Raw genomic sequence first — 13,275 nt, forward strand, 5'->3', positions numbered from 1 at the left:
AAAACATTTGTCAAGCAGCTGTCAATCATCTGTAGTCCGCCCCCCTCTGGGCGGGGCTTGGCTCACTCTTGTTCCTGTGTGCCTCTGATTGGGTGTGGAGTGAAGGGCGGGAATGAATCGGAGTAGCTGATTGGCTGAGCGGTATACCACAGAGCGGGAACCGATTTGAATAGCAGAATTTGGCGCCGCAGCTGCTTCAGTCTTCTTCCCGCTCTCTGCTCCGTAGACATGAACTGCCTGAACGTAGCCGATGTCATGCCCGGTTCTCCTAGCAAGATCCGCGGTCAGATCCAGGTGAGTGTTCGTGTACGGTTGCCCCCTTGTGTCAGATCAGCCGGGAAACCGCTGCGGTAAAACCTCCAGGTGTGAACAGTGTCCTCCGAACATTGCGGTAATGTAACCTCCTGCTACTTGTCTCTTTCAGGTGATATTCGGCCCCATGTTTTCAGGGAAGAGGTAAGAAATGTTCTCCAGTGGATGATGAGGGTGGTGGTTGGTGATATGGATGATTATAAGGGGATAATGATGTTCAATAGTGGTTGGAAAGCAGTGTTTCCCACCAGGGTGCCTCCAGCTGTTGCAAAACTAAAACTCACAACATGCCCGGACAGCCAAAGGCTGTCCGGGCATGGTGGGAGTTGTAGTTTTGCAACAGCTGGAGGCACAAGTTTTACATAAAAAAAATAAAAATAATGATAAAATGTAACCTCCTTACCTTTTTAAAAAATCCTAATTCTTTCAATTTTGCACCTAAAAATCCATATTATGACTTATTTTTTGCGCCACCAATTCTACTTTGCAGTGACATTAGTCATTTTACCAAAAAATCTACGACAAAACGGAAAAAAAAATCACTGTGCGAAAAAACTTAAGAAAAAAACGCCATTTTGTATCTTTTGGGGGCTTCCGTTTCCGTTTGGGGGCTTCCGTTTCCGGCCATACGATTAAAATGATCCCCTACTTATATAGGTTTGATGTTGTCGTACTTCTGGAAAAAATCATAACTACATGCAGGAAAATTTATACGTTTAAAATTGTCATCTTCTGACCCCTATAACTTTTTTATTTTTCCGTGTATGGGGCGGTATGAGGGCTCATTTTTTGCGCTGTGATCTGAAGTTTTTAGCGGTACCATTTTTGCATTGATGGGACTTTTTGATCGTTTTTGATTTATTCCTGATATAAAAAGGGACAAAAAATGCACTATTTTGGACTTTGGAATTTTTTTTGCGCGTACGCCATTGACCTTGCGGTTTAATTAACGATATATTTTTATAATTCAGATATTTCCGCATGTGGCGATACTACATATGTTTATTTTTATTTACACTCTTTTTTTTTTTTATGGGGGGGGGGGGAGGGGGGTGATTCTTAACATATAGATATAAAAAAATAGATAGAAAAAAGAAGTGATAGATAGATCTATCTATCTATCCTTTTTTTGCAGTGTTATAGCTCCCATAGGGGGCTATAACATTGCACACACTGATCTTTTACATTGATCATTGTTATCCCATAGGATAACAATGATCAATGATTCTGCCGCTTGACTGCTCATGTCTGGATCTCAGGCATGAGCAGTCATTCAGTGATCGGACAGCGAGGAGGCAGGTAGGGATCCTCCCGGTTTCCACCAGCTGTTTGGGACGCTGCAATTTTGCCGCGGCGGTCCCAAACAGCCCACTGAGCTAGCCGTGGGTAGTTTACTTTCACTTTAGAAGCGGCGATCAACCTTTGAACGCCGCATCTAAAGGATTAATAGCGTTAAAGGATTAATTAGCGGGTCCCCCCCCCCCCCCCCCCCCCCCCCCCCAAATGTCTTTGGGTAGAGAAGAGGATGATGGGGAGGAAAATTTTTAGATATGAGCAAACTTATAGTAAATTCGATTCGTCACGAACTTCTCGGCTCGGCAGTTGATGACTTTTCCTGCATAAATTAGTTCAGCTTTCCGGTGCTCCCGTAGGCTGGAAAAGGTGGATACAGTCCTAGGAGACTCTTTCCTATGACTGTATCCACCTTTTCCAGCCCACCGGAGCGCCGGAAAGCTGAACTAATTTATGCAGGAAAAGTCAGCAACCGCGAGAAGTTCGTGACGAATCGAATTTACTGTAAGTTCGCTCATCTCTAACAAATTTTGAATGATGGGGGGGGTTTGGAGGATGATCCGGTGGATGAGGATTCACATTAACCCTTTATTATATTCCTTATCTTTTTGCAGTACAGAACTGATGCGCAGAGTGCGGCGGTTCCAGATTGCGCAGTATAAATGTTTGGTTATAAAATACGCCAAAGACACTCGCTACAGCAAGGAGCAGCTGGCCACGCACGACCGGTGAGTGACGCATCCACTGCTCCAGTATTATCCTTGGGCGCTCGTATGTAGGAGGCATGCATCTCTGCAACCTATTTTGTTATTGCTTTGATGTATGCTCATAACTAGACTCGGGTGTCCCCATAGACTAAGAACTAACCCTGTGTAGTCCATGGAATGTGAAGTCCCAGTTTCTTTTTTTTTTTTTTTTCTTTTAAAGGGGTCCCACATCAATAAACTTGTTACACTTTTGCGCTTGTGTTGAGGGCGCTGCATACACCAACATTGGGAGAGACTTATCAAAACCTGTGCAAAGGAAAATTGCTCAGTTTCCCATAGCAACCAATCAGATTACTCCTTTCATTTTGCAGAGGCCTTTTTAAAAATGAAAGCAGTGATCTGATTGGTTGCTATGGGCAACTTTTCCTCTGCACAGGTTTTGATAAATCTCCCCCAATTATCTTTACAATTCAGAACTCTGTGTGTGATGCGGAGCTCCAACTCTCCTGCACATCCATAGTTGCATGATAAAATTCTGCCTCTTTTTTCCCTTTTAAGGGTATTCCAGAAAAAAACTTTGAGATAAAGAGAGAGAGAGAGATATATAATCTCTATATCAACTGGCTCCAGAAAGTTAAACAGATTTGTAAATTACTTCTATTAAAAAAACCTTAATCCTTTCAATAATTATCAGCTGCTGAAGTTGAGTTGTTTTCTGCCTGGCAACAGTGCTCTCTGCTGACATCTCTGCTTGTCTCGGGAACTGCACAGAGTAGAAGAGGTTTGCTATGGGGATTTGCTTCTAAACTGGGCGTTTCCCGAGACAGGTGTCATCAGAGAGTGCTTGGACAGAAAAGAACAACTCAACTTCAGAAGCTCATAAGTACTGAAAGGATGAAGATTTTTTTTTAATAGTAGTAATTTACAAATCTGTTTAACTTTCTGGAGCCAGTTGTGAGATATATATATATCTATCTCTCAACTGGCTCCAGAAAGTTAAACAGATTTGTAAATTACTTCTATTAAACAAAATCTTCATCCTTTCAGTACTTATGAGCTTCTGAAGTTGAGTTGTTCTTTTCTGTCTAAGTGCTCTCTGATGACACGTGTCTTGGGAACTGTCCAGAGTAGAAGCAAATCCCCATAGTAAACCTCTTCTACTCTGTGCAGTTCCCAAGACAAGCAGAGATGTCAGCAGAGAGCACTGTTGCCAGACAGAAAACAACTCAACTTCAGCAGCTGATAATTATTGGAAGGATAAAGATTTTTTTAATAGAAATAATTTACAAATCAGTTTAACTTTCTGGTGCCAGTTGATGTATATAAAAAAAAGTTTTTCCCTGGAATACCCCTTTTAATCTGTCCTCAGTAGTAAACTCTTACCCTTGTTTCCCCACAGGCACACCATGTCTGCCGTTTCTGCATGCAATCTATCCGATTTGTGTACGGAGGCGCTCAACTACTCAGTGATCGGAATAGATGAGGGCCAGTTTGTAAGTATCTTGTCACCCTTAGGGACATGAGATTTATATGTATAAAGCAGAGAAATAGCATCTCTACATTTATATATATTTTTTTATTTTTCAGTTCCCCGATGTTGTGGAGTTCTGTGAAGATATGGCCAATAAAGGGAAAACAGTCATTGTAGCTGCACTGGATGGTACATTCCAGAGAAAGGTGTGTGTGGGGGGGCAATGGAGGTTGTTACTTTTCCATAAACATCCATCCCCTATACCAGTGGTCTTCAACCTGCGGACCTCCAGATGTTGCAAAACTACAACTTCCAGCATGCCCGGACAGCCATTGGCTGTCCGGGCATGCTGGGAGTTGTAGTTTTGCAACATCTGGAGGTCTGCAGGTTGAGGACCACTGCCCTATACTTATCACTGTCAGTGGTATACATCTATGTTGGCATTGGTGATGTGCTCCTTTTGACTGACTGGGATGCCGCTGTACTGATAAGGTGGAGACAGTCTGAAACATTTCATTTGTAGTGTATTGTCTGTGTGTCTATATTGTTTTTCCTCTATCGATTAGGGATTGGCCGATTATCGGTTTGGCTGATGTTATCGGACGATATTCATGATTTTGGACATTATCAGTATCGGCAATTACCTTGCCGATAATGCCCCGCCCCCCAGCCAGAGACTACCGCTGCCCCATTGCCTCCCCCATCCCTGGTTTTATAATTACCTGTTCCCGGGGTCTGGGCTATTTCTGGCTCCTGCGGCGTCCTGTGCTGTTGCTGTGCGCTGCGCAATGACGAGTGACGTCCTCAACGCAACATGACTGTCAGTGCGCACAGTGACAGCGCAGGACGCCGCAGGAGCCAGAAGTAGCCCGGACCCCAGAAACATGTGATAATAAAACCGGGGATGGGGGAGGCAATGGGGCGGCTGTGATTGGACTCGGGAGGACCCCAGGACAGGCAGGGGGAGAGAAGCGGTGGTGGTGGTCCCTGGCCCCTGCAAAAGCCCCTGCAGTTCATTGATTTAAAGCGCCCGCTTTGATCTGCAGCAGCTTCTACGGGGCCAGGAGGGGGGAGAGAGAGAGAGAAATAGCTGATAACTTATACCGGAATATTGGTATAAGTTATCGACTGTCGGCCTCAAAGTTCACAGATTATCAGTATCGGCCCTAAAAAATATCTATCGGTCGATCCCTACTATCGATCCCCTGCATGTATCGCTTGGGTGCCCCTGAAGGTGCAGCAGCTGTATTGGAAATATGCAGTCAGTGACCAACCCTTCTTCTGTCGTCTCCTCAGGCTTTTGGGGATATCCTCAACTTGGTACCGTTAGCAGAGAGTGTGGTGAAGCTGAACGCAGTGTGCATGGAGTGCTACCGGGAAGCATCGTACACTAAACGGCTGGGGGCTGAGAAAGAGGTAACTATAGTATTAGATTATTACTGATCACAGGCGGTGTGTACAGTAGTCCCCAAATATGGCCTAGCAGACTTTTTAAGGCTATGTGTAATCGTTAGAGATGAGCGAACTTACATTAAATTCGATTCGTCACGAACTTCTCAGCTCGGTAGTTGATAACTTTTCCTGCATAAATTAGTTCAGCTTTCCGGTTCTCCGGTGGGCTGGAAAAGGTGGATACAGTCCTAGGAAAGAGTCTCCTAGGACTGTATCCACCTTTTCCAGCCCACCGGAACACCTGAAAGCTGAACTAATTTACGCAGGAAAAAGCAGCAACCACAGAGCCGAGAAGTTTGTGACGAATCAAATTTACTGTAAGTTTGCTCATCTCTAGTAATCGTTATTGCTTAAAATATATAGGAAGAATTTTGCAAATGGTGTTAAGAGAAACATATGCGCAGATGTTTTAGTGACTGACCTAAAATCATCCTTCACATTAGCCATCTGTAGGTGGTAATAGAACAAGATTAGGTTATGACTTCATATGGTTCTTTGGAACAATGTGACACAAGTCTGTATAGGAATTATATACTTGCAACTGTAGATTTAGATTAAAACATTCTCCTCCCCTCAAGATGCTTTGGAACCATAAAAGGATGCCAAGATGGTCATTTATGGTCTATTCACATGTACAGTATTCTGCGCAGGATTTGATGCTGCAGAATACTGCAGACTCCCCAATGCAGATGTGAGAAAGCAGTGTCTTCCTGAGGAATTCCCACAGCTATCCTAGCCTTACAGATACACTTCAGATGTCCAAATGTGGTTTGAATAAAGTTTCACTTGTTTGATTAAAGGGGTTCTCCGGTGCTTAGATATCTTATCCCCTATCCAAAGGATAGGGGACAAGATGCCTGATCGCAGGGGTCCCGCCGCTGGGGACCCCCGTGATCTTGCACGCAGCACCCTGTTTGTAATCAGTCCCCGGAGCGTGTTCGCTCTGGGTCTGATTACTGTCGATCACAGGGCCAGCGGCGTGTGACGTCATGCCTCCGCCCCTGTGTGACTTCACGCCCTGCCCCTCAATGCAAGTCTATGGGAGGGGGGCGTGACAGTTAACACGCCCCCTCCCGTAGGTTTGCATTGAGGGGAGGAGCGTGCAGTCACACGCTGCCGGCCTTGTGGTTGCCGGTAATCAGACCCGGAGCGAACACGCTCCGGGGACTGATTACAAACGGGGTGCTACGTGCAAGATCACGGGGGTCCCCAGTGGCGGGACTCCCGCGATCAGGCATCTTATCCCCTATTCTTTGGATAGGGGATAATATGTCTAAGCACTGGAGTACCCCTTTAAATCCCAAGGGAAAAAACTGTGCAAAGTCAAAAACCGTATGGAACCGTACGCACATGCGGTTCCCATTGACTCCCATGTTAAAAATAAAGTATACGGTTTAATAGTTTTTCACCCAGACCAAAAAACGTGGTAGACTATATATGGTTTTGGGTACGGGTAAAAAAAAAAAAAAACGTATGAGATGCAAAACTGACTAAACCGGATGATGCGTTTGACTTACGGTTTACAATGTTAAGTCAATGCATACGGTTTTCTATACAGTTCCATACGGTTTTTAACTTGGAACTGTATAGCAAAAACGTGGTGTGCATGCACCCTTAGTAAACTGGTAGAGGTGAAGTGTACTGCCGGTCCTGGTACCAGTCACTGACAAATTTCAACTGTGCTGCCCAACCACATCTTTCATATTCACTTTGTATAAAGAGTAATGACCGTGGTTCTGTTCACTTCCTGCAGGTGGAGGTAATCGGAGGCGCTGACAAATACCACTCTGTGTGCCGCCCGTGCTACTTCAGGAACAAACCACCGGAGGGGAAGGAGAATCTGCATCTCGCACTTAAGGACAGAGCCCAAGGATTGATAATCAGTAAAGCCCTGACGCCCCGGAAACCCTTGTCACAGCTACAGTGCTCCTAATCGTAAGCTCCCTACTCCGCAGTGGGGGATCTGCTCAAAAGGTGACGCCAGGAGATTCATTTAAAGCCATTTACTTGATCATGATTGCTGGGATTGGGTGCAGGCAAGGTGAACATTTATTTTATTGTCATAACTTCATTTAGTTGGCTTCTGTTTTTGCCTGGGAAGTGACAGACTATTGATTTAACAAAAGAATTGTTACTGTTAAGGGGAAGTGCCTCTTTGGGGTGCATGATCGCTGCTCTGAGGTTAGTAGTACTGTGTTCCTCCTATGGTGATTGAAGTAATCGGTGACAGGTATTGCTCAAAGGGCCGTATACTATAGACTGTATACTATCCTTAAACATTGGTATAAACCAGTGTTTCCCAACCAGGGTGCCGCAAAACTACAACTCCCAGCATGCCCGGACAGCCTTCGGCTGTCCGGGCATGCTGGGAGTTGTAGTTTTGCAACACCCGGAGGCACCCTGGTTGGGAAACGCTGGTATAGACAGTATAAAGTTGAAGTAAGCAATACTCTGCTTTTTGACTTGATCTATAGAAGGCTGACAATGTAGGGTTTCTGGATATAGGATTATCATGTGGGGGCAGGGACTTTTTAGACTGTTCTCTTCTGGCTAATGCCAGGAAACAGACTGCACAACAAACCAGGAAGCCGAATACTCTAGGGATGTATATACTGTTACTTGTATCATTGATTATATGATCACAGCAGATCCTCTATGGTCTGTAGAAGTAAGGAGTGCGGGGTTGTAACATGTTATGTGCATTCTGGCTCCTATACTGGTACAGCAGTGACTAAGCACTTAAACAGTCTTGAATAGATGGCAATTTGCTTCCATGAAGCTTGTTATGTGGGTGGAATGAAGGGACAGATGCACTTGGATATATATATTATATCTTATAAATATAGATCTGTCATCGCCTCTATATTCCACGTGGTTACTTTTTTTTATATATATATATATATATATAATTTTTTTTTTTTTTTTTTTAAGGAAACAGAATTTTTTTTATACATATAACTAGATGTTATATATTAAATATATATAATTTTTTAAGAAAGCATAATTTTTCTTAAAAATATATTTTTTTTAATATAGAACATCTAATATGTATAAAAAAAATTCTGCTTTCTTATATATAATTTTAAGAAAGCAGAATTTTTTATATAAATATATATTAATATAAATAAATTCTGCTTTCTTAAAAAATATATAGATTTTTAAGTAAGCAGAATTAAAAAAAAAAATATATAGATCTGTCTCTCTCTAATATATATTTAAAAATTATTCCGCTATCTTCAAAAGTAACCACATGGAATATAGAGGCGATGTCTGTCCTATGGCGATACATAGACTATCAGGCGCTACCGTATGTATTTGGTGCACTCTGCTTTCTAACAAGTTCAGCAGAAACAAAGGGACACGGCTTTCAGTCGAGCACTTCTGTCCCTTCATTCTAGCGATTGGTTTGGGGTCTTTGTAGCCGACCTTCCTCACAACTTCTGACACTTCAAAAGTGAACCTAAACTTTTAAATAACTTCTATGTAATATTTCTTGCTCGCCTACATCTAGTGGTAACCCAAGGACGCCTCACCTGGAACTGAAGGGCCCCCCCGATGGCTCTCATGTTGTCACTGTAACTCTCGGCAAAACAACTTTTATTTTTATTTTTTTTTATATACTACAAAACATGTATAATTACTTTATATTCAGCAAGCTTTTGCTTTTGTGTTTTTTTTAAACCTTTAACTTATTTATTTTTTTATTTGATAATAAAATTTGTCAATTTATTGACATTTGCTGTATTCATTTCCTTTTTTGTCTTTTTATTTAGTTCAGCTTTGGCAATAGTGACCTTTTGGAGCATATTTTATGGAAAAATGAAGTCATTACAAAGTGCAATTCATCCCACAAAGAAAGCCCTTCTGGGTGTAGAGGGAAAAGGTGTTAATGCTTATCAACCTCCGGGGGACGCAGGGCGTATGCATACGCCCTGCATCCCCCGATCCTTAAGCACTCAGGGTGTACCTGTACGCCCTGGTCCGGTATAACTGGTTTAAACCATTCTCACTGGCAGAGAACGGGTTAAACCCGGTGGGTCCTGGTTGCTATGGGTAGCCAGGACCCATGGCTAAGGCCGGGCACGGCCATCAGAAGATTGCATTTTGTAGCTCTCATATAACCCCATACATGGAAAAATAGTTAAAGGGGTCAGAAGATCTTTTAAATCTTAAATTATAAACTACATGCACCAAAATTAGTATGTTTAAGTATTAAAATAAAACCTATATAGATTGGGTATCCTTGTAACTGTATGGACTTAGAGACTTAAGATAAGGTGTCAATTTTACCAAGAAGTGCACTGCATAGAAACGGGAGCCCCCAAAAATTACAGAATGGCTTTTTTTTTTTTTTTTCGGTTTCACCGCACATATTATAAAAGAAGTGATGTCATTACAAAGTACAATTGGTGACGCAAAAGAAAATAGGCTGAGTCCCTAAGGGGCAAAGATTTAAGTTGGCCTGGTCCGTTAGGGGTTAAAGACTAAGCTGCTAGTGTGCACCACTGAGCAGGTTTTCTTGGCCATTAAAGTCTATAAGGATGCACTGTGGATTTTGGCCCATGGGATCAAAGTGACAACTATTTCTACCTTTTAAAGTCTACCTCCTAATAATAAATCACCAAATGTTTATCATGCATCACTGGCCTTTTCTAAAGTGATATGTAGCTCAAATTTGGCACCAATATCCCCTCCAAGAAGACATTCTCCATTGTGAGTCTAGTGCTAATCCACGAAACAAGACAGGACAGGGACCCTGACCCGTCCAGCTTCAGCCCCCCCCGCGAGACTTATCTGGGTATTTCACCCGCTTCTGGCCATGACTTCCTCCTCTGATGGGCCACACTCCCCACTGGATACTCACCGGCCATTCCTAATGGACTCCAGTCAGCTGCCAGAGGTCTCGGGATCCTCGCTGCCTCCCTCCCTGTTTCCTACCACTGGTCCCACTGTAATGCAGCCTCCCACCGACTCCTCTCACCGGCTACGTGTTGTAGATGCCGGGATCGCTTCAATTTCCGCTGTCAGTGCACGCAGTGCTGGATCGTGCTGCTGCACTCCTGAGGTGAGCCGCTTGCCATTAGCACTCTCTGCCTCTGAAGTTCCGGCACCCGCTATTCCTGCCAGCCCTGCATCTCCTCCTGCCTCTGAGTCACCAGGGGATAATCACTGGCCCAGCTGGCCTCCATGTGCCTTAGTCCCTGGGCCCCCTGAGGCCTTCCCTGAGGGGCCTGTACCGTGCCACCTGCTCTCACCCTCGGAGTGGCCCCCTGCTCATGGACATTGCCCCTCACCTGTGCTGACTTTTTATGCGGTACCCTTGCCCAATCCTGCGGCACCAGTGGTCCTTGCACCCCCCTCACTGCAGTGGTCCACTAGCACCTCCTCGGGGCCACCATCCCCTTCACCTCAAGCGGGGGATGTCCTGAGTTGGAGTCTCATGTACTGCTGCCCCCCCCCACTGAGGGGCACTCCACCTGTTTTTCATCCCTCCCCATCTGTCTCACCGCCGCCACCTCCCTTCCAGACGGAGCCACCCTGTGCTGCCTCTTCGGTTGGAGAGATGGACCGTCCAATCACTCTTGCGGACTTACGTTCCTTGTTGACTTCATTACCTACCAGAGAGGATTTCTCATCTATGGCTAAACAAATGGTGGCTGAATGCAAACAAGAATTTGCTCAACTCCGTTCAGAAGGGTCTACCTTGTCATCTAGAGTGGACACGGATGTTTCTGCTCAAGATTCATCTGCTGCCTCGCTTCATGCTCTACAGGAAACGGTGCAGAAACACAGTAACCAGCTGTTCGTCTTACAACATTTGGACAATGTGGAGAACCGCAATAGGCGCAACAATATCTGCCTTTGCGGTCTCCCTGAAACGGTGGGCCCTGATGACCTGTATCCTGCTTTGCTGTCAATTTTCATTGACCTGCTGGAGTGACCTGCAGATGCCCATATCAAATTGGATAGGACCCATAGAGCCCTTCGTCCTCCTCATCCTGATGATCGCCGCCCTGGGGATGTTATCTGCCGGGTCCATTTCTATACCATTAAAGAGGACATTCTCCGTGCTGCCCGCACTCGTCGCCGGATTCTCTTCAAGGATGTTGAGGTGCAACTCTACCCTGACCTGTCCCGCCATACTTTGGCTCAGCGTGCAGCCCTCCGGCCGCTGTTGGACGTTCTTAGAGAAAAGGGCCTCATTTACCGCTGGGGCTTTCCGTTCGTCCTCATGGTGCGAAAGGATGGCAAGACTTCTACTCTTCGCTCCCCAGATGATCTCCCAGGACTCTTACGGGACCTGGACTTGCCATCAGTCACCTTGTCTGACTGGCCCATGCTTGCCCCCCTTGCTCTCAAGCGGCCCATTCACCAGTCTCCCCAGAAGTCCCCTAAACAGGCCCGTTCTGGACTTCCACCGTGAGGTCCCCGCTGCCAGAGGTTGATTACGCACTGGGAAATTGTCCCCTCTTCCTCCTGAGCCGGGCCTTCCTCTGTTACCTGATTATTGTAATGTTATATTGATGATTGCTGTTTTCATTTTTTGTTTTGCAGATTTTCCCTGACTCCTGCGGGTTTATCAAGTGTTTTTCAGGTGCCTCTCCTTCCTTCTCCCTCCTTCCTTGCCTTATGTCCTATTTCACATTCTACTTTTTCCTTTAGCTCTCATTGTCTCTAATGAATGGTCTCCTTCTCATCATGCATGTTTCTTTAGCTTCTCGTGGGGGGTAGCCCCCGGACTCCCCTCTTGCTTCTACTCCCTCTCCCCCCCTCTTAAGGTGGTGACTCTGTCGGGTTCTTTCTCCTTGGTCATTGACCACTTCTTGGTTAGTCTGAGCTGCAGCGGTGTATCTGCTGCTTTCTCTTTTTCTCCTTTCAGTTTTTTTGTGGTCTTTTTTTTCTCCTTTTCGGCTGGTTTCTTCCCTTCTTTCTTTTTTCTACTTTTTTTTTTTTTTTGGTCCTCTCTCCCCTTTCCTGCTCCCCTCCCTCTTTCTTAGACACCTGGCTGGTGTGAACTACTCTGCATCGTCCTCATATGGCGGGGCTCCACATAGCCTCCTTCAATGTGAAGGGCTTTAACTCCCCTGCGAAGCGAACACAGATCCTGCACCATCTCCACAGGTGTAAAGTCCACATTGCTTGCTTTCAGGAAACCCACTTCAAGGTTGCTCATACCCCTGCTTTTAAGAATAGACACTACCTGATATGGTTATGTGCTAATAATCCGGACGAGCGAGCTAAGGGGGTTGCTATCTCTATCCATAAATCCCTTGTCCACCAGGTTCTAAATGTTTCTTTGGACCCACGGGCCCGTCCTATAGTTTTATCCCTTTCCCTGGGGGGGTTCCACACTCACTGTAGTTAATGCTTGTGCTCCCAATCAAGGTCAGGTGGACTTCCTGGTCGACTTTGTCGATTCTGTCTTGCCTGTGGTCTCGGGGACTGTGGTCCTATGTGGGGATCTCAATTTGACTCTGGACTCTACCCTGGACAATTCCACGGGTCGCTCCGGTATATATTATGCTGATATTAAACGTGTGAAGAGGGCCCTAGCTCTCCTGCAGCTGTCTGATGCTTGGTGGCTCCAGCACCCCTCAGACAAAGACTTCAGCTTTTTCTCTCCCCCACATGGGTCGTACAGTCGACTGGACTACATCCTGGTCCAACATAGTGCCTTGCCATGGGTGTCAACGTCCATTGGCAATATTTTGTGGTCTGACCAAGCCCCAATTTTTTGCACTCTCCATCTTCCATCACACTCGTATTCATTAAGGTAGGTCTTATACTTTTGATAAGGCTGTGTCCTCTGCTAGAAAAAAAAGGTCTCCCAGATAAGTCCGCAGAGCCCAGGATAATTCCCTCTTCTTCTGAGCCTGCAACAGGCGAAGCAACACCCACAGGAGCGTCCGGAGCAGTCACAGAAGCAGAGATCTTCATATTTTTTAAAGAATTCTGAATCTCCAATCTTAGTAGAGAAAACTTTAACCACACAGGGTGAACAAGTCTGTTTAGCATATCCTTGTGGTAGCTTAGTCTTAC

The 13,275-nt window shown here is 45.1% G+C and overlaps 1 protein-coding gene across 1 annotated transcript; it reads left to right on the forward strand.

Moving 5' to 3' along the window:
• Positions 1 to 163: 163 nt before the first annotated feature.
• Positions 164 to 8,122, forward strand: TK1 (thymidine kinase 1). The gene is made up of 7 exons (XM_056549908.1): positions 164 to 294; positions 425 to 456; positions 2,220 to 2,333; positions 3,712 to 3,805; positions 3,900 to 3,989; positions 5,080 to 5,199; positions 6,989 to 8,122. Exons 1-7 carry the CDS (start codon positions 229 to 231, stop codon positions 7,166 to 7,168), a joined length of 696 nt encoding a protein of 231 aa, XP_056405883.1. The 5' UTR covers positions 164 to 228; the 3' UTR covers positions 7,169 to 8,122.
• The last annotated feature ends 5,153 nt before the right edge of the window (positions 8,123 to 13,275 follow it).

The sequence above is a fragment of the Hyla sarda genome, chromosome 13 (genome assembly GCF_029499605.1).
Source record: "Hyla sarda isolate aHylSar1 chromosome 13, aHylSar1.hap1, whole genome shotgun sequence".
Taxonomy (NCBI): Eukaryota; Metazoa; Chordata; class Amphibia; order Anura; family Hylidae; genus Hyla; species Hyla sarda.